This window comes from Meles meles, chromosome 4, assembly GCF_922984935.1.
Source record: "Meles meles chromosome 4, mMelMel3.1 paternal haplotype, whole genome shotgun sequence".
Classification (NCBI taxonomy): domain Eukaryota; kingdom Metazoa; phylum Chordata; class Mammalia; order Carnivora; family Mustelidae; genus Meles; species Meles meles.
Genome location: NC_060069.1, coordinates 152,320,290 through 152,341,192, shown reverse-complemented (window position 1 = coordinate 152,341,192; position 20,903 = coordinate 152,320,290). Strand labels below are relative to the sequence as shown.

The window sequence follows — 20,903 nt, the reverse complement described above, 5'->3', positions numbered from 1 at the left end:
TGCCCTGGTGCCGAATGCCCGGTTTCTGGCTTACTTCCTAATTCTGCCGAGATGTCAGAATTGGCTTCGTTGTCGAACCTGTAAAACGGGACTGTATTACTGTGTACTCTTTTAGTTTCCTTTTGAGGATTTGCTTTTGGACAGAGAATAGTGGTATGCTTAGCGTGATATTAAAAGCAATGGTTTATACTAAATGGAATTTTTTTTTAATTCTATAACAAAAAGTTTTAAAAAACTTCGGGGAAAAATTCTTGTTCTTATTGAGGACTGCTGACATGTTAGCTCTTCCCTTATTTTACCGGTGACATATTTTGGGCATATTTGCATTTCATTTGTGACCATCTCAGTGTTCTCTGCTTGACTCTTCAATGTCCAGGTTTTGCTGACATTGGTGGCAAATCCCTATTCCTACACAGACAAAGCCTCCGACTTTGTCCAGGAAGCCAGCACACTGCAGGCCACGGGGACGAAGCAGGATGCCGACGATGTCAGCATTCCCATCTCTCACATCGACGGTAGGCGGCCCTGCCTCTGTGCTCCTCGGGCTTCCGAAGATCGAGCCACTGTGGCCAATCAGTGATGAAAATGAGAATCGCATTCGTGTCTTATACAGAGTGCAGACACCTGTTTCTTTGAGTCAGAGATCAGCCTGCTCTGGAAATGAAAATCGCCTTATTCGCTCATAGAACGGGGAGTAGGTACAGAGTCTGTTTGCTGAGTAATTTTTGTTTGTGCAGTGTTTCCTCTGTGCCAGGTGCTGATCTCAGCTCTTCATAAATCTACCTCCTGCAACCTCGTGACCCACCCTACAGGGCAGGTGTCCTTATCCTCATTTTGTACAGTGATAAGGCAGCCAAGGCACAGAGAGGTTAGGTAATTAGCTGAAGTCACACAGCTAGTACCTAGGAAAGTCAGGATTTTAATCCGGTCACTGGCTCTGGTCTACGCTTCAACCCTTACCCTTTTTGCTTCTCAGATTTTGCTTTGTTTGCCTGAATCTCCAGGTTCAGGTTTGGGGGCTTATCTCTGTCACTTGAGGAAACTTCAGTCTCTTAGCACCTGAGCTGGAGAGCCTGCATTTTGCTTGGCAAAGATCTCAAGATTTCATAGGCGATGTCCTGACTGGTTTAGAATCAGCCTTCATGTTAAGCTTTTTCCCCCAGAAACATTTAGCTTTTATCAAACATTCTCCCTTCCTGTGGAGCTCTTTGCAGTGGGTTCCTTCAGTGGCTCTTGCCTTGGTTTGACTCTTCCCTTTCTGACTCAGATGTTCTCGACATGGTGGACGTCCTGGTGGAGGGCAGTGAAGGCTTGGACGAGGAAATTGGATTCTTACTGAACGAAGACATGATCCTGCTCACGTTCCCATTCAGTGCGGTGGTGCCCGCCGCCCTGGAAGCCAGAAATAAGTTGCTCCTCGGGACGGAAAGCGAAACAGGTACCTGTGTGTCGTCAGGATACGCTGGGTATGTCATCCGGCTGGGTCTCTGTGGGGTAGCAGCTGTGAGTCCAGGGTCTCTGGGAGTAATTGCTGAAACTCCAAGGCAACAAGATTCAGACCCACCAATGTGATAGCTTTCTGGTCTCCAGAGCTAAGCATGTAGGGATAAGAATCCAGGGGCTGGCTGGCCTCACGGATATTGGTCATTTGAGGATACATCCATAGTCATTTGTGTGGCTGCACAGAGCCCTGCTAAAACACTGATGTTTTCTCTTCATCGTTTGCTCTTCCTATCATGATGCTAGGCTACAAGTCCTTCATACTTGGTAGAAATTGCTGGAACTTAGAACCAAGGAAGTACTCACAGATCACAATGGTGTCCTTAGTCAGGCTTGCTCATGCTTTGCTGCAGTAACAAATAAGCCCTGACATGTAGTGGTTTCACAAGGAAAGGTGTTCTTCTAGACCTTGGCGTAGTCCAGCACAGGTCACGTTGCTCTTGGGTGACTGTCCTCTGGGAGGTAGCTCAGGGATCCAGGCCACTCCCATCTGGTAGCTGTGCCATCTCAACGTGGCATCTGAGGTCAGTGTGGAAGAGGAAGAGAGAGTGGGCCGTGAGGCAGAGGCTGTTCTGGCCAGGAACTGGCCTGGAAGTGGCGACATCAGTCACGTAGTCACAGCCTCCCCACAGGGGAGGCCTGTGTGCTACGGACGGGAAAGGGATTGGGGAGCACCGAGCGAGTCCTGGCACCCGTGGCTTCTGCCACCGCTTCCACACCCGCGTCTGCGCGTCTAGGCCTTGGGACCGGGAGCCTGAGTGCATGTGTCACACATTCAATGGGACGGGGCCCGGGTGTGCTCTGCGGTGATAGCATCTCCCTTTGTTGGTGTGCGTTTTGCGGGTCTCAGATACGTGTGGGAACTGGTGTTCCTGATGGGTCACAGGAGGGTGGTCCCAGCAGCCATGCTCACAGGTCTCACCCCCCGCAGGAGAGAGCGCCGTGGCGTACCTGACGGCTGTGCTGACAGACCTCCTCCACACCCAGAGAGACCCTCTGGCTCTGTGTCTGCTGCTTCAGGCTTACGACAAGTTGGAGCCTCCGGTCCCGTCTTGCTGTCATCAGCTGGCCCGGTTCCACGGGTACTACAGCCGCTGGATCCCGGAGCCGGCCCGAGAGGCCTCGGTGAGCTGCGGCCTCGCTGCTCCCACGGAAGCCAGGCCTTGGCCTGGGAAACCCCAAGGTGTCATCCGTGGGCCACGCTGGCTGTGCCCCAGCTGGATGGCTGTCCGGCTGCTTGGTCTCCCTGCATGAGAGAAAGAGCTCAGGGGTGCCACGGCGGCCCAGCTGCTAGATGGGTGGACGGCTACCCATAGGTGGGTCAGGGATGCAGACAGCTGAGTTTCCCGCGAACTGCGTGGCCGCCTCATCACTGTGCCAGTTTCGGGCCAGGAGGGTGGTTGTCTTTTCCCCTTACCAGTTGATCTGGTATGCCTGGGTCCTAGCTTGCTTCGGCCGGCCTTAGCACGCCCCTCAGCCAGGCGGGCTCAGCTGGCAGCCCCCAGCAGTCTCCATTCTGTGAAGACTGGGAAAGCGGAAACAAAGAATTTTCTTTATGTGGGGACTACATTTTTATAATGGGGTGCTGTAGGTCTGGCCCCAGTGCAGACTATTTATGAATGTCGGGGGGCTGGGAGGGGCAGTTAACTGTGGTGCGCATTTTTTGTATACATTGAGTTTTTAGCTATTCTTGCGAAAGCAGGCGGCTCAGGGCCTCCTTGTCTTGCGGTATCTGTAGCCATGTCTACAGTGATTGCACATTTCCATTCGTCAGGGCCCACTGCTAGGGGATACGATGTGTGTTTCAGGTCACTTAATCCTCGCAGCAACTCTGAGAAGGTCAGGACTTACTGGGCTCATTATACACATGGGGAAACTGAGGCACAGTGTTTCTACCACGAGGCAGCAGTGGTGGCAGGGTCAGGATTCCGGCCAGTTGATGGGCTCCAGCACCTACCCCCTTCCCAGCCGAAGCCACCTTCCTCCGGGGGCTAGGCTGTGCTTCAGACTTGGGGGTGGCCGGTCAGAGCTCAGGAGACGTGTCGCAGTTCAGGTCTGCACCTCCTGCGTGCTCGAAGGAAGGCGTCCCCTCTCTGTCGAGTAGTCAGCGGTGCTTCTCACGCGCCAGGGGGCGTCAGACGTGGTCTCCGGGCTCCTCCCTGAGGGTGTTCGGTTCACATGTCCCCAGCGGGTCCCAGGGCTTGGCCTCTCTCCGTGGTTCCAAGCAGCGTGGCTGCTGGTCCCGGGACCCCGCCTGGACACCTGCTGGTTTCCGGACACACACAGCCTCGTTTCACTGGCCTAGGAAGTGGAGTGTGTGGAGTTACGGTAGTACGAGGTGCCTGAGGGTGAACAAAGAAGGCAGGGTGGTTGTCATAGAAGAAATCAACAACTTCGGTTTGAGGTAGAACTCCAGAAATTTGTCTTCATTCTGGCTGCTGTCTTGTTAGTCTCCCCGCAAGATACTCTGCCCCGGGCTCCTGGGGAGCCGGGGGACTCTGGAAGGCCTGGGGCTCCCCGAGCTGGCTCCTGCACGGACCTCCCACTTCCCCAGTTACTCTGCTTTTTAAGATGTTATTTATTTATGTATTTGAGAGTGAGAGAGCGAGTGTGAGTGAGGGGAGGGGCAGAGGGAGAAGCACTCTCCCCACTGAGCGCAGAGCCTGATGCGGGGCTCGAGATCAGGACCTGAGCGGACATCAAGAGTCAGATGCTTGGCTGCACAGTCCAGACACACGTTCCCCGGCGTGTGTGAACACCTTCCCCATCCAGTGCCTTCGTGTTAACGCCCTCTAGGGATGAATGAGTGACTGAAAACACTGCGGTTTAGTTGACTGAAATAAAACGCCATGCAGTCCCATATTTTTTAGTATTAGGACGTGATTGGGGAGTGTCCCTTTGTCGTGAACGTCACCCTGTACTTGTCTTAGCCGACCGTGTACTTTTTTCATCTGTGGTTGTTTGTCTTTCCTCGTCTCTGGGCTTTTGCTGCCTCCCCAAGCCCCTTCAGATGCCAGGCAGCCTCGCCCCCCGGGGTCCTCCCGCCGCCTCCTTCGCCGCCCTGCTGCAGACAGCCTACGAGGGCGAGGGTGCGCTCCTGGACGAGCAGGTCCAGGCGCAGCTCAGGGCCGCCCTCCCGCACGTCCCGATGCCCCGGCTACTGTGCTCCGCCAAACACCTGCTGCTCTACCTCCGGAGCACCGTGGAGAACTTCGGCCAGGTCAGTGCCGCTCCCCTCTCCCGCAGACCCCGCGTGTCCCCACATCTCTGCCTCCAGAGCGGCCCTCTTGGAGTCAGGTCCAGACGACTTGGCGGTGTTGGTGGAGTCTCACTGTCACCCCGTTGCTCACGAGGAGACTTCGTAGAGCTGTGAGGTCCCCCCGCAGCTGGGGAGTCTTGGCTGCTAGTTCATGGCCTGCCCCTCTGTCCTGGGCTGCTGTTCCTCCCTGGAGCGGATGTGCAGAGGTGGGTTGGGCACCCATTTTCTGCAGGCCTCGGTACCCTCGCAGAATCTGGCCCCCTCAGCAGCCACAGACAGCTGCAGACCGGGAGCCGACATGGCCGACCCTGCTGCTGGGGCCGCCGCCCATCAGGCCGGGCTCTCCCTACAGCAGACTGGATCAGTGCACTGCCAGATCCACCGTCTTTCATAAGGTGTAATTTTGTCCTTCACTGGTGAGCTTTCTGTTCCCAGTGTGGTTTACAGAGTTGCAGTTTGGGTTTCCCTCACCTTGGTCAAGATAAACCCGCATGCTTCAGCGAGGTTCGGGGGGCACTTCTTACTGGGAAGGGAATTTGAGGTTCTTGGTGTTTTACGAGGAGTTGCCACTCGAGCCTGTTTCTCTCCTCAGTCCTTGTTTCTCATCACGTGGAGACGGGGTAGTCACAGTCATGATGACTGCAAGGCTTTTCCTGGCTCCTGAGCAATCGTGTGGCTCTTGTCCTCACAGCTGGGCCGAAGCTCAGGCCCCGCCGTCGTGCAGCTCCTCCTGGACCTCCTCCGGCGCCTGGTTGTCCACTGTGTGCAGCTGGATACACAGAACCAGCAGAAATGCGAGGCCGCCCAGGCCGAATCTGACCTCTTTTTGGACATGGAGTGCGTGGCCTCGCTGGAGCTGGCCGGTGACAAGGTACCGTTGCTGTCCTGCCGTGGGTCTCCTTCCTGTTAGCTTGTGCCTGTCGCATCTCGGACCCTGGCCCTCCCTCTCCTTCTGATCCAACGTGAGGACATGTTCGCTGCAGATAAATAAGGACAGAACATTGCAGAAGAGACACTGTACCCCCCCACCCTAGCCCCTGGCCCCGAACCCCTGTGCCCACAGAGAAGCACGGTATGACGTGGGCGTGCAGCTTGCCAGTCGCCTTCCCTCCGAGCATTTGCCCTCACACCGGGCGATGTGAGCATCTTGAGAAACTGGGAACATTCTCCTTTAGAGCAGTCGTGGCCTGGGTTGAACAAAGGCTAGGTGGTGGGTGCAGCCGGCCCGGTAGCTCCAGAGCGGGAGCTCATGGCTTCGGGAGGCAGCCTCCCCCCTGCTGGGGACCCACAGGCCGCTGCTGACATGGGGCCAGGGTGCATCTTTCTGTCACCACCCGCCGTGTTTGCTGTTTCGCTGGGCTCGGGAAGCACCCGCGCTCCTCACGCCCCGCTCCTCATGGACAGCCTCCTGCGGATCAGATTATCCTGTCACCCAGCGGGGGCACTCAGCTGCTTTCTGCTGGGTGGTGTGAACAAAGTGAGGGGGGTCAGAGCTGGTCCCCCGGGGGTCATTCAGGGCTCAGCCTCTACCCGCATGTGGCCTTCAGTTCCTCATCTGTTCCTTCAGTTCTTCATCTGCCGTTCCCAGACGTGGGGTCTCTCCCGCGCTGTGACCCCGCTGCTCCTGGGATGCCCATGTCCCCCAGTCATACTGACGTCGGAGGGCAGGGCCGCTAAGCAGGAGCCAGGTGACTGGTCTTCAGCACACTGGGCATTTCTGCGTAGCCCAGCCCTGGTGGAAAGCATTTCTGTCATGGTTGATCCCTTCGTTCAGGCTGAATTGGTCAGCCCCCTGCCGGTGTGGGTGGGGCACGAGCCCCATCTCCACCAGCTGTCATAGTCTTCCCGGCGGCAGGTGGGGGGAGCCGGGTGGGATGCACTGTATTCGGGATACAGCTTTGACAGGGCTTGGGTTGGGGAGCTGTGGGACGCCCCTGAGAGGAGCGTGAGAACTCGGGCTTGCGTATGGAATGGCTCAGGGATGCTGCTGTCCGCCTTCCGTCCTACAGTCTGCTGGCCCTGGGCCGTGTGTGAGGTCTGTGCCTTGTTGCTGTATTTCAGACGCTGGAGGAGGTGCTCGTGGCCATCCTCAGACACCCCACGCTGGAGGGCTGGTTCCTGGCCCTAGAGCAACAGGCCATCCCTCCGCATGCCCTCAGCCCCGTCCTTGTGAAACTCCTGGCAGCCCACCTCAGCGCCGGGGTCCTGCAGCTGCTGCTGGCCAGCGCCCCGGTCCTCCAGCGCACGGGTCAGCGGGGCCTGCTGGCCAAGTACTCCGAGGCCATCACTCAGAGCGTGTTGAAGGAGCTGCGACACAGGAGGACAGGCTCAGCTACGTCGCCACCGAAGACCCTCCCCCAGCTGGAGGCCCTGCAGGGGCTGCACCCCTACATGGAGGGCACCCAGCTCCGTGAGGTCACCCTGGCCCTGCTGAGCCTGCCTGAGGCCCAGCTGGTGGCCCAGCGGCCCCCGAAGTCTCCCGGGAAGGAGAGACACCTGAACGCGCTCGGCAAGACCCTGGTCCAGCTGTTGACCAGCGGCCCCTGGGACCAGCTGCAGAGCGGCGAGCTCCTTGGGGCCGCTGAGTTTGTGAGAGGCCTGGGGGCTCTGCTCCCCGCGCTGGCCGTGGACGAGCTGGACGCCGTATTGCTGCACACCCTGCAGAGAGAGCCCGCGCTGGCCCCCGCCGTCGGGGTCCACGTGCTCGACTACTGCCTGGCCCGGCGGACGCAGGCAGCCCTCGGCATCGCTGCCCTGCTCCTGCCGCTGAGCTGCACCCACGTCCTGCGCTTCGAGCTGTGGTGCGCGCGGCCCGGCGCGGGGCTCGGTCTGCAGGAGCGCCTGGACGACTTCCTTCCGCTCCTCCACGCCTACCTCCGGGCCAGGACGCAGGGACGCTTCGCACGCCCTGCGGGAGGTACGGGAGCTGTGGGCTCTGGGCAGCCGGCGGTGCTAAGTCAGCGGGCCGTTTCTGACCTGGAATTTCCACGTTTGGGGTGTGGGCAAAGTTCTCTTTCTTCCCCAGACACTGACCCAGCTCTGGAGAGGGAGAGAGGGGGGACATTCGCACTCACCCCCCGCATCTCGGCCTGTGGTGTGAGGTGCTGCCCCCACGCTCCCATCCGCCCCAGGTCCCCCCACAGGAAGCCGGGAAGGGCTGGGTCGAGGAGGTCAGCCCCGGGGCAAGGGAGGCATTCGGGGTGACCTCCCTTCGTCCTGTTCCTTTGTCCCCACCAGCACTGGCGTCAGTGACGCTGAGACAAGGCGGCTCGGGCCCAGCCCTCTTCTACCTGCAGGCTTTGAGGGCTGAGGCACTTTTGTTCGCCTGAAATTACTTTATTATTATTTTTTTTTATCGTGTATATGAATGATTGTTCATTTATTGCTTTCCCTCAGGGTGTCATGATTTCGTAGCAGCAATGACAGATATTTTTAAAAGTAACAGAACCTGCTTTTAATCAGTGATTCCTCTTTTTTTTTAAGATTTTTTTAAATAATTTAATAAATTTACTTATTTTTAATTAATTAATTAATTTTTTATTTATTTTATTAATTAATTAATTTTATTTTATTTTTAAAGATTATTTATTTATTTTTAAAGATTTATTTACTTGAGGGGCAGGTGGAGGGGGACGAGTGGGAGGGGCAGCGAGGATCTCAGGCGGACTCACACTGAGCAGGGAGCCCGATGGAGGGCTCGATCTCACAACCCAGGAGATCGTGACCTGAGCTAAAGCCAACAGTTGGATGCTTACCCGACTGAGCCACCCAGGCGCCCCCTTTAGTCAGTGATTCTTGGGGCACTTCTGACGTGCCTCTCCCGTTCCCATGCCTTTGAGGCATGAGTCCTGAGTGAGTCTAGAACTTTGGTCCTCCGAGGCCCATGCCCAGCTTGGAGCTAGGCTTACACTCAGGGCCTTGTCAGAGGGTTGACTGATGGAGGACCAGTTACGTGCTGGGCAGCGTCTAACCAGTTGGCCTTCCCATTTGCCGGTCTCTGTGGCATCCGTGCTTCTGCCCCGGCCAACCTCAAGCTACGAGTGTGACCCTAGACAGTCACAAGTTCCTGAAAGTTAGCCGTGGGCTCTGTGAACTGGTATGTGCTGGTCCCAGACACAGCAGCCTGTGACGGTTTCTCCTTTTTGTCTCTGCCTAGTGTCCTCTGCTGTCATTCCTGTCTTGAGGAAGGCCCTGTGGAGACGGTTGCAGACCAAGCTTCTCAGCACAGACGGGCCCCCAGCGTCCGGGCTGCATCAGGAGGTCCTGGCCCAGCTAGTCCCGTTTGCAAGAGCCAAGGACCTTGCTGTCCTCATGGACCATTTGCCCGGCTTCCTGCAGACTCCAGGCAGGCATGAGAGGTAGGAAGGCTCGAGTCCTTGTCTCTGCTTCACTTTTCCCAGTAGTTGTTTTTTGTTTTTTTTTTTTAAATTTTATTTATTTATTTGACAGAGAGAGAGAGAGATCACAAGTAGGCAGAGAGACAGGCAGAGAGAGAGAGGAAGCAGGCTCCTTGCCGAGCAAAGAGCCTGATGTGGGGCTCGATCCCAGGACCCTGAGATCATGACCTGAGCCGAAGGCAGAGGCTTAACCCGCTGAGCCACCCAGGCGCCCCTTGTTGTTTTTTTTTTTAAGATTTTATTTATCTGACAGAGATCACAAGTAGGCAGAGAGGCGGGCAGAGAGAGGAGGAAGCAGGCTCCCCGCTGAGCAGAGAGCCTGACGTGGGGCTCCATCCCAAGAACCCGGGATCATGACTTGAGCGGAAGGCAGAGGCTTTAACCCACTGAGCCACCCAGGCGCCCCATCCCAGTAGTTTTTATAAACTAGTGGAAAGTTGCCGCATGCTGTCATGCCCATCGATGAGAAGGCGCCTCCTCCTGGAAGTCTTCCTCCAGCCATCCTGCCTGGAGCGAGCACATCTTCATGAGTGGATGACTGGGTCTGATGCCCCGAGAGCAGCAGTTCTCAACCAGGGGTGATTTTGCTCCCCTCCTGGGGACAGTTGGCCACGTCTGACATTTTTTATTGTCACAGCTCAGTGGGTGGGCAGTGGGGGTGCTTGTCGCTTCTGGCATCTAGAGGGTGGAGCAAGATGGCCAGGGCAGTCAGGGACTCCCGGTGCTTGGGTGCTGTGGGGCAGTGGGACTCAGGGCACCTGCAATGTGAGTGAAACTTAAGTTGGAGGCATTTGGGCCATGTCCGTGACTCTGTGCCTTTTGTCCCCTGCTGCAGTTGGAGTGTGGCCGACTCCGTGTCGGCAGTGCTGGAGGGGTCGGCCGGAGAGCTGCGTGCCTGGAGGACGGCTCTGTTGGAGTCCTGTGTGAGATGGCTGATTGCGTCTTTCAGTGGGGGCCAGCACGGCCACGACAGTGCCCGGGATCAGGAGAGGCAGATGCTGCTGAGGTTCAGTGAGCTGCTGGTAGGTGTCTTTCCTTTCCGTGGAGAGCCTGACTGCACTTTGAAGGGGAAGAGTGGAATAGACAGCAGAGTTCACGGCCGTGCTCCCAGAACTAGCGGGAGATGAGCAGGGCCGAGTCCGAGAGGCAAAGTGGCAGCTGGGGGAGGCCCCGGGACTGTGCGCTGCTGCCTTCCAAGAACAGGTGTGGGATTTTGTTAAGCACACTTTTACTGAAACGGTTTATGGGATTTTTTTCTTATTTAGTCTGTTAATAAGATGACTTACATTAATTGGCTTTTGGTGGTTAAATGAACTTTACATTCCCGGGGTGCACCTGCTTGATAGCAATGTATCAGGGTTTTTCCATATTATTGGATTTGATGCGGTGATATTATTAAGAATTTTTCCTTCCGTGTGCATGTGGGGGATCTGTTTATGATTTCATTTTCTGGCAATTGTTCTTTGTCAGGTTTTAGGATCGGGTAACACAGCCCTCAGAATGAGCTGGGAAGTTTCATTCCAGGTTTTATATTTCCTGTGAGCATTTTGAAGCATTGCTTTCCTGTCTTCTGGCGTACGTTGTTCTCGATAAGAAGTCTGTCATTCTTACCTTTGTTCCCCTCCCTTAGGATCCTTTTTTTAACGTTGTTTAAAGCAACGTGATGTGCCTTCAAGTAGTTTTAAGATTCTTATGATTGGGGTTTCCGGGGCTTCTTGCCACTGTGAGCCTAGAGCTGTCGTAAAATTTGGAAATAGTCAGCTCTTATTTTTGGTCATTATTCCCTTCTATTGAAGCATCCTTTTAAAAACAATTATTTATTTTTTTGCACAGGAATAGCATCTTGAAGCATATGAATTATTCCTCAGTGCATGATGTAAAATTACACTAAAACTCATAAGGTCTGTGACTTGTGTTTGAAGTCCCAAATTTAAAAAATAATCCTCAGGAAAATAACCCCAAATGACGGTTTGTGATGAGTAGATTCATAGGTTATAGATTAAGCAGTTTGCTTCCTTTGTATCAAGAGACTTCATAACCCGTATCTCAGCCTTAATTCCTTGTTACAGGTTTGTGCATTCAAGGTTTCTAGAAGCCCAAACTTGGCAGAACGAGGAGGGCACATGGAACAGCCTAGTCTGCATTGTGAAATACAACCCTGCGTGTGTGCGTGTGTGTGTGAGAGAGAGAGAGAGAGAGAGAAATACAGGCTCTTAAGCATGGGGCTTAGTGTTAACAAATGCACATAGACCTTGTGCCCACACTCCCGTCAGAGATTTTCATCATCCCACAAAGTTCCCTTCCCTCCAGAGCACCCAGCCCTCTGATTTAACTGGGCACCGTATTTGGAGATTTTCTCTCCATCAGGGACTGAGGGCCAGCACCAGCCCTGCCCGTGGGGCAGAGGTCTTCCCCTGGGGAGAGGCGCTGTCCGGTATGTAAGCCATGTGTGACTGGCCCTGTTGGCCCTGTGTGTGATGTAGGCCACGAGCGCCTTCTGAAATGGTGGACAAAGGGAAAGGTAACAGGGCCGTTAGGATTTTCCCTGCTATTTGGTGACCATATGGACAGGCTAATGAAATGGCAGAGCTACCCGCAGAAGTAGTCAAACAGCTTGGGAAATCCAAGACACGGCTGTATGCTTTTGTGGCTTGCTTAGGTCACCATATTCCGTGTTTCCTGGGTGGCTCTAATTTAAGCTCTGTATTTTCAATTTTAAATTAATTGGAGATGACCCCTGAATATTTCTTGCTTCTGTTATTCACAGAGTTCCCTTAATGAAGTTGATCCTGGAGATTGGCAGAGATTTGTGAAGACTGGACTCAAGTGAGTCTCTTTGCCCTGTCGGGGTGATTCAGCACGGGCCTGAGCGTGCGACACTGAGCCCGCGGGGTGTCTCATCCGCACGGCATCTGGGGACCACACGGCACTCCCGGCTCACACATGACAGGGTGTGGGATGCTGGTGTGGCTGGACGATTTGCCCACTGACGTGGAGTTGGCTTCTAGAGATGACGACAGAGGAGGCCTTTAAAAAATGAGATAATTTTTGGAAACCAGAAGCGTGCAGAGATTACTAGAGCAGCGCCCAGATTGAATAAGTGCCGACAGCTCCCTGTGTTTGTCCTGATCCTTCCTCCTCCCTCCCCTGAAAGTGTCACTCTCCTGAGGTCAGGCTTTGTCACTGCCGTGGGTGTTTTCCTACTTTGGTTGCACGCCAGCCTGTCTCTAAGCAGTAATGACATTATTTTAGTTGGCTTCACTTTCTGTACCAATGTGTCTATCACCTTATGTGGTTTTTTGTTTTTTTTTTGCACTCAAGTGCTTTTGAGTTGTTACCCATGCTGATACATATAGATCTCAGCGGGGGTGAGGTCCAGTTCTGTCTTCAGCCCCGCCGGTGGACATCTTCCTCCCTCCCTTCGTCCCTCCCATGCCCGCAGTGAAGGCTGTGCGCCCCCTCAAGCCTCGTGCCAGGTTTTCTCAGGGAGGGGCGCTTGCTGGTGCGGAGTGTGGACACAGCTTCGGGTTTTCTAGATTTTTCTCTTGCTCTCTACAGTTTCTGAGCTTGCCTAGCACCTGTTTTCCTCACATCCTCACTCGCACCTGATAGGGTCAGACTCTTCAGTTTCCAGCAGTTGGGTAGTCACGAAACTTTCTTGTTGTGCCTCTGATTTTCTCTTCCCTGATGAGTCACCACGTTGAAACAGAAAAATACTTCAGTTTGTCCAAGAGGAGAGAAAGACGTGAAGGTGGGTCACAGATCGATGACCCCCGAGGATTACCATCATGAAATGGTGACATTTCTCTCTGGTTTTGGCTAATGTGTATTTCTAGAATGCTCCCTGTACGTCAAGTGATTCTTAATGTCAGTGAGTCCCACATGACAGAAAAGCTGCTTTGTTCGAGAGCAGGATGCTTCAATGCCTTCGGTGGGTTCTGAGGGGTTTAAGACCGAGAAGGCCTCTGAAGCCCCGGATGGGGTTTCCCAGTCGCTGGACGTGAGGAAGGAAGGAGGCTGCCATGGCAGGGCAGGCTGAGCCGCGAGTGGTCTTAGTTCAGGTGCAGCGATTGCGCCTCCTGGCACTTTAGCCGAATAGGAGGTTGGTTTGGTGTTCGCACTGCAGGAAAATAAAGGCATCCTGTCCCTGTTTTCAAAAATGCCCCCTGCCGTGCATGGATGGCTAGGAGGGTGATCAAGCGAGTGTCCTATAGTGACTGTAGTGGGATCAACATGGGTAGACGGGTGTGCACTGTGGAATTTTCATCTTTACGGTGTTAGAAATTTTTCTTCAGAAAATGCCAAGAGAAAGGTTTGTTATTGTCTCCTATGAAATAAAACTCCCTTATATGAAGCTCTTCTCCCTCCCCCCACCCCGATGCTTGCCTCCTAGATTTCGGTATCAGGACCACGCATTTTTGAAGGCCCTCCACACTGCCATACAGCACCTGTATCTTCCGGAAAACTCCGTGTGCGCGAAGCTCATCCAGCTCCCAGTGGTCCACATGATGCTCACGCAGCACTCTCTGTTTTTGCCGACTCTCCTGAAATCTGAAGAAGAGGAAAACCCGGACAATCAAGTAAAAGGTGACCCCTCCCTGCCCCCACCCTCCCATTTCAGATACAGATTTTATTTCTTGATTTTGTGGCGCTCGCTGTGCACCAAGATTTAGCACCAACGCATTTTCAGAGCTAAGGAAGCATTACCAGAATGGCATTAGGGTGTTTTGTTTCTCTCAACTCCAAGCACAAGAAGTGTTTCCTCTGACTTCGGGCCAAGCAGCAAATACAGACTTCTCTTCAAAGTCTGTTCTGGCTTCTAGAAGTCACGTTTCAGGTCTTAACGTCCATGTCGTGGGCAAGTGTTAAAATCTGGGAATTGGGGGATGTTCAGTGTGTGTGTGCCCTACGAGAAGCTGTTCAGTTGTGTGAAATGCTTTAATCGGAAGATTGAAACTTTCCTCAAGGGCGAAGAGTCCGAACGTCCCAGTTAACAGTTCCCTGCCAGGAAGCTCTGGGAAAGGCCAGGTTCTGGAAGCTCTGCCCCAGTTCAGTAGGGTTTATTTTAGCGCCCGTGACCCCGAGTTTGGTGTAGGCTGCGGGAGAGGTCAGAGGAGATGGTCCGAAGGGTCCTGTCCCCTTGAAGCCACGCTCTGCTTAGAGGCAACATGAACGTGCTCAGGCCGGTAGAAGTCCCCGCGGGTCGGTCTGTGACCATGGCTAACTGAAGAGAGCCGACCCCTGCGTTGCTGGAACGGGGTTAGGAAAAGCACAAAGGCCTGCCGTTTATTCCGGCAGGAGTAGAGCTGCAGAGAGTTCCCCAGCACAGTCTTGGAGGAAAAAGCTTAAGCTTTAAAATCTTGGGCGGCTTCAGATGTGGGAGGGGGAGTGAAGAGAGCGGTGGCAGCCTTGCCAAGGCCCTGGGGAGAGAGATGGCGGTGAAGATAGGCTTCTTTTAAGAAGGGAAAAAGAGGGAGGAGGCTCAGGCCAGAGACCGATACTGTTCAGAGAAGGTACTTCAAGCATTTAAATGTTCCCGAGATGCTTCCTCCTCTACTTTTCTTCTCGTGCGCACATCCCCTTGCGCTGCTGCACAGTTCAGTCTTGTTTCCTTCCAGAAGCGCTGGTGGATCTGATGTCCGTGGTGGTGAAGATGTGTCCCTCTGTCTGTGAAAGCAGCCACTTTGCTGTGCTCCTTGGGGCCTATGGTGCCACGCTCAGCGTCCTGGGTAAGGGCGTGGGGCCTGGGTGGTATGACCAGGGAGTGTGGGGACCAGGCAAGTGTAACTAGAGGGCGTGACCAGGGAGTGTGACAAGACCAGGCAGGCCCTGTGACTGGGGTGTGTGAGGGGACCATGCCGTGTGCCCGGGGAGTGTGAGGGGACCAGGCAGGCACTGTGACTGGGGAGTGTGAGGGCACCAGACAGGCACTGTGAACAGGGAGTGTGAGGGGACCGGGCAGTGTGACAGGGAGTGTGAGACCAGGCGGTGTGACAGGGTGGAAGGAGCATGTGAGGCGTTCAGCTTTCTAAATGGGTTTTGGTTTGACTTCTAGACCAGAAGATTCTACTTCTCCTCCGGGCATATGAAGAGAATGACCTCAGCCTCGTGAACTTCAGGTGAGGTTGGGCCTGGAGGTGCAAGCGGCAGGCTTTGAAGCGCTGTCCCGAGACTGGGGGAGCGTGTTCTGACAGCAGGCTCCCCAGATTTTCTCTCGTACCTTCGTGGTTCTCGGGGAGAGGCTGGGATGGAAGGGGCTCCCCTCCGTCACACCCCGGCTCCCGTGGAAGGCCTGGCCTCACGCTCTAAGGATGGTCCGTGGCCATCCCTGAAGGAGCCGGCCTGAGTGAGGGGCCCATGTGGGAGCTCTGTGGGCGTTGAGCAGGCAGCTCTCACGCCAGCAACCCGTGCCCGCTCGACCGATGGATCCAGGGGGTCAGCTGCTTGCCCGCACCCCCCACCCCACAGGGAATAGGCCCTTGACGCAGCTAATTTATTTTGTGACTCGAGTGAGTCCTGCTGACCCGCGCAGAAATGAGTGTGTTTGGAGTTCAGGTTAGAAGTCTTCGTTAAGTAGATGTTCACTGAGCGCTTGCTGTTTGACAAGGTGCTGGGCCCAGCGCTGCTGGGAACACCTAGAGGCGTGAGACACGGTCTTGCCGTGTCTGTTAAGGGGATCAGTGACTGTGAACGTAACTCTTCTTAATTGGCGTTTGGCGGTGTGACCCAGCTGTCAGGGGAGCTCATGAGAGTGCCGTTTCCCGAGGGGGTGTCAGGGAAAGCTTCAGGACTCTGTTGGCACTGAAGGGAATTGATGGGTGTGAGGGTCGGTGGAGGAGCCTGGAGACAGCACGTGGAAGGACCAGGATCACCACGGCTGGGAATTGGGAAAATCAGTACGTTTCTGAGAACGGTGAGCAGCTTAGCTTGTGTGCATCATGAGATAAGCGGAGGAAAGACATAGCGGGAAGGCCAGACAGCCTGGCTGGTCGGGATTGTAAGGATCAGACTGAAGTACTCTCATTTCCATCCAGGAGAGAGACAGCTGATAGACCTTTGGGGGCAGAGAAGTGGTCCCCGAGAGCTGGGCTCTCAGGGAGCACCTTCCGCCAGTGGGGAGGTGGGGGGGCGGGAGTGGGGAGAAAAGGAAGAGGAACGGGAGGCCGTCTCTGGGGCCGCTGCAGTGGGTGTTGGTGCGTAACAGGTTGAGACATTTACATCGTAGACTCAGGGCAGCGACTGCCAGAAGGCCATTGGGTCAGGCCTGCGGGGCTCGTGGCAGCCTGTGACTCGGGAGGGGTTTGAATCTGGAAGTATCGTGGAGCAGCCAGGATTCTCCTGCTGTGGCCCGGCAACTGGACTCTGGAGCCAGACTTCCCGGCTTGACATTCCAGCTCTGACTTCCCCGGTTGGCATTCCAGCTCTGCCACTGACCAGCTGCGCAAGTGGCCAGCTGAGCAACTTCCTTAATCCTCCTGGTATCTCTTCCCCCATTTGCAACATGGGGATAATGGCCCCCACGTCATGGGGTTGTCCCACAGAAACAGTGGATTAGTAGATGCGAAGGGCTTCAAGTAAGGGGCACGTCGTAAGTTCTGTGCAGGTGTCCTCCCCCATCACTGCTAGCCTCTCCACCACCCGCACCTCCCCCTTTGTTAGGGGGACCAGATGACAGCACACTTTTCCCATGCTCCAGACAGTGCCTGGCGTGTGCTGGCTGCTTGGCAAAGCTACCCTTGCTGATCATTGTCCCCGTCATGCATTCTGTCCCGTGGGGGGGGGGTGCCGTGACCTGTCTTTGTCATCCCGCCTGGCTCTAGAGTGCTGCTGTGGGGCCCCGCGGCGGTGGAGCATCACAAGACGTGCCGGAGCCTGGGCAAGTCACTGTGGCAGCAGCCGAGCGTCGGGGACATCCTCCGCCTGCTGGATCGGGACCGCATGATGAAGACCATCCTCCACTTCCCCCAGAAGCGGAAGCTGCTGCCCCCCGAGGTGTGGGGCTGGGGGCAGAGCCAGCGGGGGGCACTCTCGGCAGCAGTTGGTGCTTTCCTGCTCGCCCCGCTGGGGAGTCCGTCGGCCCCATCGGCTTCAACGTACTGTGAAACACACACGCTGTTTCTTTCGCGAGTTAACATCGTGTTCCGTACGGTTCCAGCTGTACACGGAGGGGCCGAGACAGGGCCCCTATACACCTGTCACTCTGCTTCAGCCGTTGTCGTCACTGGCCATGCTCGTGTCATTCATAACTGCCCTGCACACACCCCCGACCCCGGCAAAAAGACTAGTTTTTGCAAAATGGGGATATAGATGCCAAACATCCCCAAAATAGCTGTTTTGTGTTAGAAGCGCTGTTTTCTTATGCTTTCGAATATTCAAAATCATTTAAACTCTAGATTAGTGGCCAAGCACTCATGTGTTTTTACGTTTATGAGAACAGACCTCACATTCTTTTTGTTTTGGGCCATCTCAGGATGCAGAGGAACTGATCTTTAGAGACCGGAGCACAGTGGATCTCGATGGCCTTTATGACCCCTGCTTTCTCCTGCATCTCTTCAGCGAGCTCACCAGGCCGGGTGAGTGCAGCCTTCTGCGGGCCAGGGCGTGGGGCTGGACTGCAGCTCAGGGCTGGACCACATCACCTTTCCCGCGGAGGTGACTACCATGGTAACGGAAGGTTTGTTACTCATCCTAGAGGATCTCCATCCGCCTTCCTACCTTTTCATTCCAGAGATTTTTAGAAGAGTAACAGTGAATGTTTTGAATATACAGTGATTAAAAACAAAATAAAAACAAAAAAACGAAGCCATTTATAATCTTAAATCGTGGGAGCATCCTTTCATTCTTGCTGTTTTTCCTAATTCTCATTGGCAAGAGCCTTTTCGGAATTCCCACTAGATAGTGATCAGATGCCACCAGATTTTCTCTTTGAGAATGCAGGACAGCCTGCCGAGGTTGGCTTTTCCTCGGGTTAAGTGTAACTTTGAAATTAAGTGTGGAGTAGCCGGTGGGCAGGAGTGTTTGTGAGCAAACATAGGCAGGAGACAGGATGCTGCGGGTGTGTTGGTTTGCGGCGTTTGGCCCCGATAGGCATGTCGTGACACCTCACTATGGTTTTCATTGCATTTCCTGATGGCTGATGGTATCCGGCATCTTGAGGTTCATTGGCTCTTTGTACGTCCTCTTTGTTGAAATGTCAGGGCATATCTTTTGCCCATTTTCTAATGGGATCTTTTTTCGCATTTTTTCCCCATGAGGTTTGAGGGTTCTTTTTTTTTAAATTTTTTTTTTTTTTAAGATTTTTTAAATTTATTTATTAGAGAGAGAGAGAGAGTGAGCACAGGCAGACAGAGTAGCAGGCAGAGTCAGAGGGCAAAGCAGGCTCCCTGCCGAGCAAGGAGCCCGATGTGGGACTCGATCCCAGGACGCTGGGATCATGACCTGAGCCGAAGGCAGCCGCTTATAACCAACTGAGGCACCCAGGTGTCCCGAGGGTTCTTTATACATTCCAGATACTCGTCCTTTGTTGGCTGTGTGGTTGGCGAATATTTTCTCCCAGTCTGTAGCTTTTGTCATCCTCAGGACAGAGCCTTTCACCGAGCCCGTTTTTCATGTTGAGCAAGTCCCGTGGATCAGTTTCCCCTTTCGTGGATCACGCCCGTGCTGATGCTCGTGGCCAAGAGAGTCAGGAGCGGCTCGTGACATCTCCTCGTGGGGCTTCCTCTGAGGAGGCCTCCGCTGGTGCTCAGTGAGGAGCAGGAGGGCCCTCTGGTACTGTCCCTCTGCCCCCTCTTGGCCTCCCCAACAGGCGCCACCCCAACAGGGGATTTGGGGTCCCGTCTCACAGCCTGGCGGGCTTCACACCTCACCTTTGCTGTGGGTGGGAGCAGGGCCGTGGCTTTCTCTGAGGTCTTCGGCTGGAGCGGAGCAGCTCCTGTCCACATTCTGTCTTGCTAGGCTGCTTCTCTTCTAGCCTTTCATCTAGAGCCTAGAGAGAGCAGCCTTTTGTTCAGGCTTCGTCGGTGCCTATTGGTTTCCTGGGCCGCTGGCTTCCTCAGCTCAGAGTCTGGGACACCAGGGGCAGAAAGAAAACACGGGGAGCTCACCTGAGGCCCCCTGCTGGTCAGTTTCCTTTCCACCTTGCAGGGTCGTCTTACGTCTGTCCAGGATTTTTCATTTGTGCTTACTGCTAGAAATAGAGAAACCGTGGGGTACCTGGGTGGCTCAGTGGGTTAAAGCCTCTGCCTTCAGCTCAGGTCATGATCTCAGGGTCCTGGGATCGAGCCCCACATCAGGCTCTCTGCTCGGCGGGGAGCGTGCTTCCTCCTCTCTCTGCCTGCCTCTCTGCCTACTTGTGATCTCTATCAAATAAATAAATAAAATATTTTTTTAAAAAATAGAGAAACTGTGTCCCCTCCATCTTCCCAGAGCTACGCATCTAATTTAAGTGATTTTTAACATTAGCTGATACATTCACAAGTTCAAAATTTAGGTGGTACCGGAGGGTCTGCACTGAAACTCCTCCTACCCAACCTCTGGCCTCTGTTTCCTCCCGGCGGGGACGTGTTAGCTGCTCGTCGCAAGTGCTCCCGGGCCCAGCTTGCTCCTTTGTGGCCTGTCACGGCTGCAGTCGGACCTACATGGAGGGCACCCAGGAGCGGGTGTGCGGAATGGGGCAGGGCCTAAGCTCTGTGGTTCTGCCTGTTGGTGTGGCTGGTGCGATGCCTCCAGGACTCCCAGGCTCCTTCCTGCTGGGCTTAATTTAGCTGCACTGGGACACCATGTCCTTATTCGTGCTGTTTTGTTCCTTTTCAACTACAGTTGTCTTTTTTTTTTTTTAAGGCTTTATTTTTATTTATTTTTTTTAGTTAACATGTAAGGTATTATTTGTTTCAGGGGTACAGGTCTGTGAATCATCAGTCTTACACAATACACAGCACTCACCATAGCACATGCCCTCCCCAATGTCCATCACCCAACCAAGCCAATCCCTCCCACCTGCCTCCCCTCCAGCAACCCTCAGTTTTTTTCTTGAGATTAAGAGTCTCTGTCTCCTTTTCTGATTTCAACTTGTTTCATTTTTTCCTCCTTTCCCCTGTGATCCTCTGCATAATTTCTCAAATTTCTCATATCAGATCATATAATTGTCTTTTTCTGATTGATTTATTTCTTTTAGCATAATAGTCTCTAGTTCTATCCATATCCTTGCAAATGGTAAGATTTCAAAATTTTTTTGAAGACTTTATTTATTTATTTGACAGAGATCACAAGTAGATAGAGGCAAATAGAGAAAGAGAGAGAGAGGGGGAAGCAGGTTCCCTGCTGAGCAGAGAGCCCGATGTGGGGCTTGATCCCAGATCCTGGGATATTGACCCGAGCCGAAGGCAGAAGCTTTACCCACTGAGCCACCCAGGAGCCCCAAGGTTTTGAATTTTTGATGGCTGCATAGTATTCCATTGGGTATTGATATACCACATCCTCTATATCCATTCATCTGTTTGTAGACATCTGGGCTCTTTCCACAGTTTGGCTATCATGGACATTGCTGCTATAAACATTCGGGTGCACGTGCTCCTTGGGATCCCTGTGTTTGTATCTTTAGGGTAAATTCTCAGTAGTGTGATTGCTGGGTCATAGGGTAGCTCTATTTTCAACTTTTTGAGGAACCTCCATGCTGTTTCCCAGAGTGGCTGTACCAGCTGGCATTCCCACCAACAGTGTAGGAGGGTTCTCTTTTCTCCACATCCTCA

General features: G+C 54.0%; 1 protein-coding gene across 1 annotated transcript in view; it reads left to right on the top strand.

Annotated features, from left to right (window-relative positions):
• Positions 1-20,903, top strand: part of URB1 (URB1 ribosome biogenesis homolog) — a 69,143-nt gene that overhangs the window by 31,558 nt on the left and 16,682 nt on the right. Inside the window, exons 17-30 of the mRNA XM_046002392.1 lie at positions 377-515; positions 1,268-1,438; positions 2,432-2,625; positions 4,502-4,720; positions 5,451-5,630; positions 6,821-7,676; positions 8,916-9,117; positions 9,992-10,178; positions 11,924-11,982; positions 13,550-13,743; positions 14,775-14,885; positions 15,212-15,275; positions 16,977-17,148; positions 17,627-17,729. Of these exons, the coding sequence (XP_045858348.1) occupies positions 377-515; positions 1,268-1,438; positions 2,432-2,625; positions 4,502-4,720; positions 5,451-5,630; positions 6,821-7,676; positions 8,916-9,117; positions 9,992-10,178; positions 11,924-11,982; positions 13,550-13,743; positions 14,775-14,885; positions 15,212-15,275; positions 16,977-17,148; positions 17,627-17,729 (2,851 nt within the window). The remainder of the gene's footprint in view (positions 1-376; positions 516-1,267; positions 1,439-2,431; positions 2,626-4,501; positions 4,721-5,450; positions 5,631-6,820; positions 7,677-8,915; positions 9,118-9,991; positions 10,179-11,923; positions 11,983-13,549; positions 13,744-14,774; positions 14,886-15,211; positions 15,276-16,976; positions 17,149-17,626; positions 17,730-20,903) is intronic.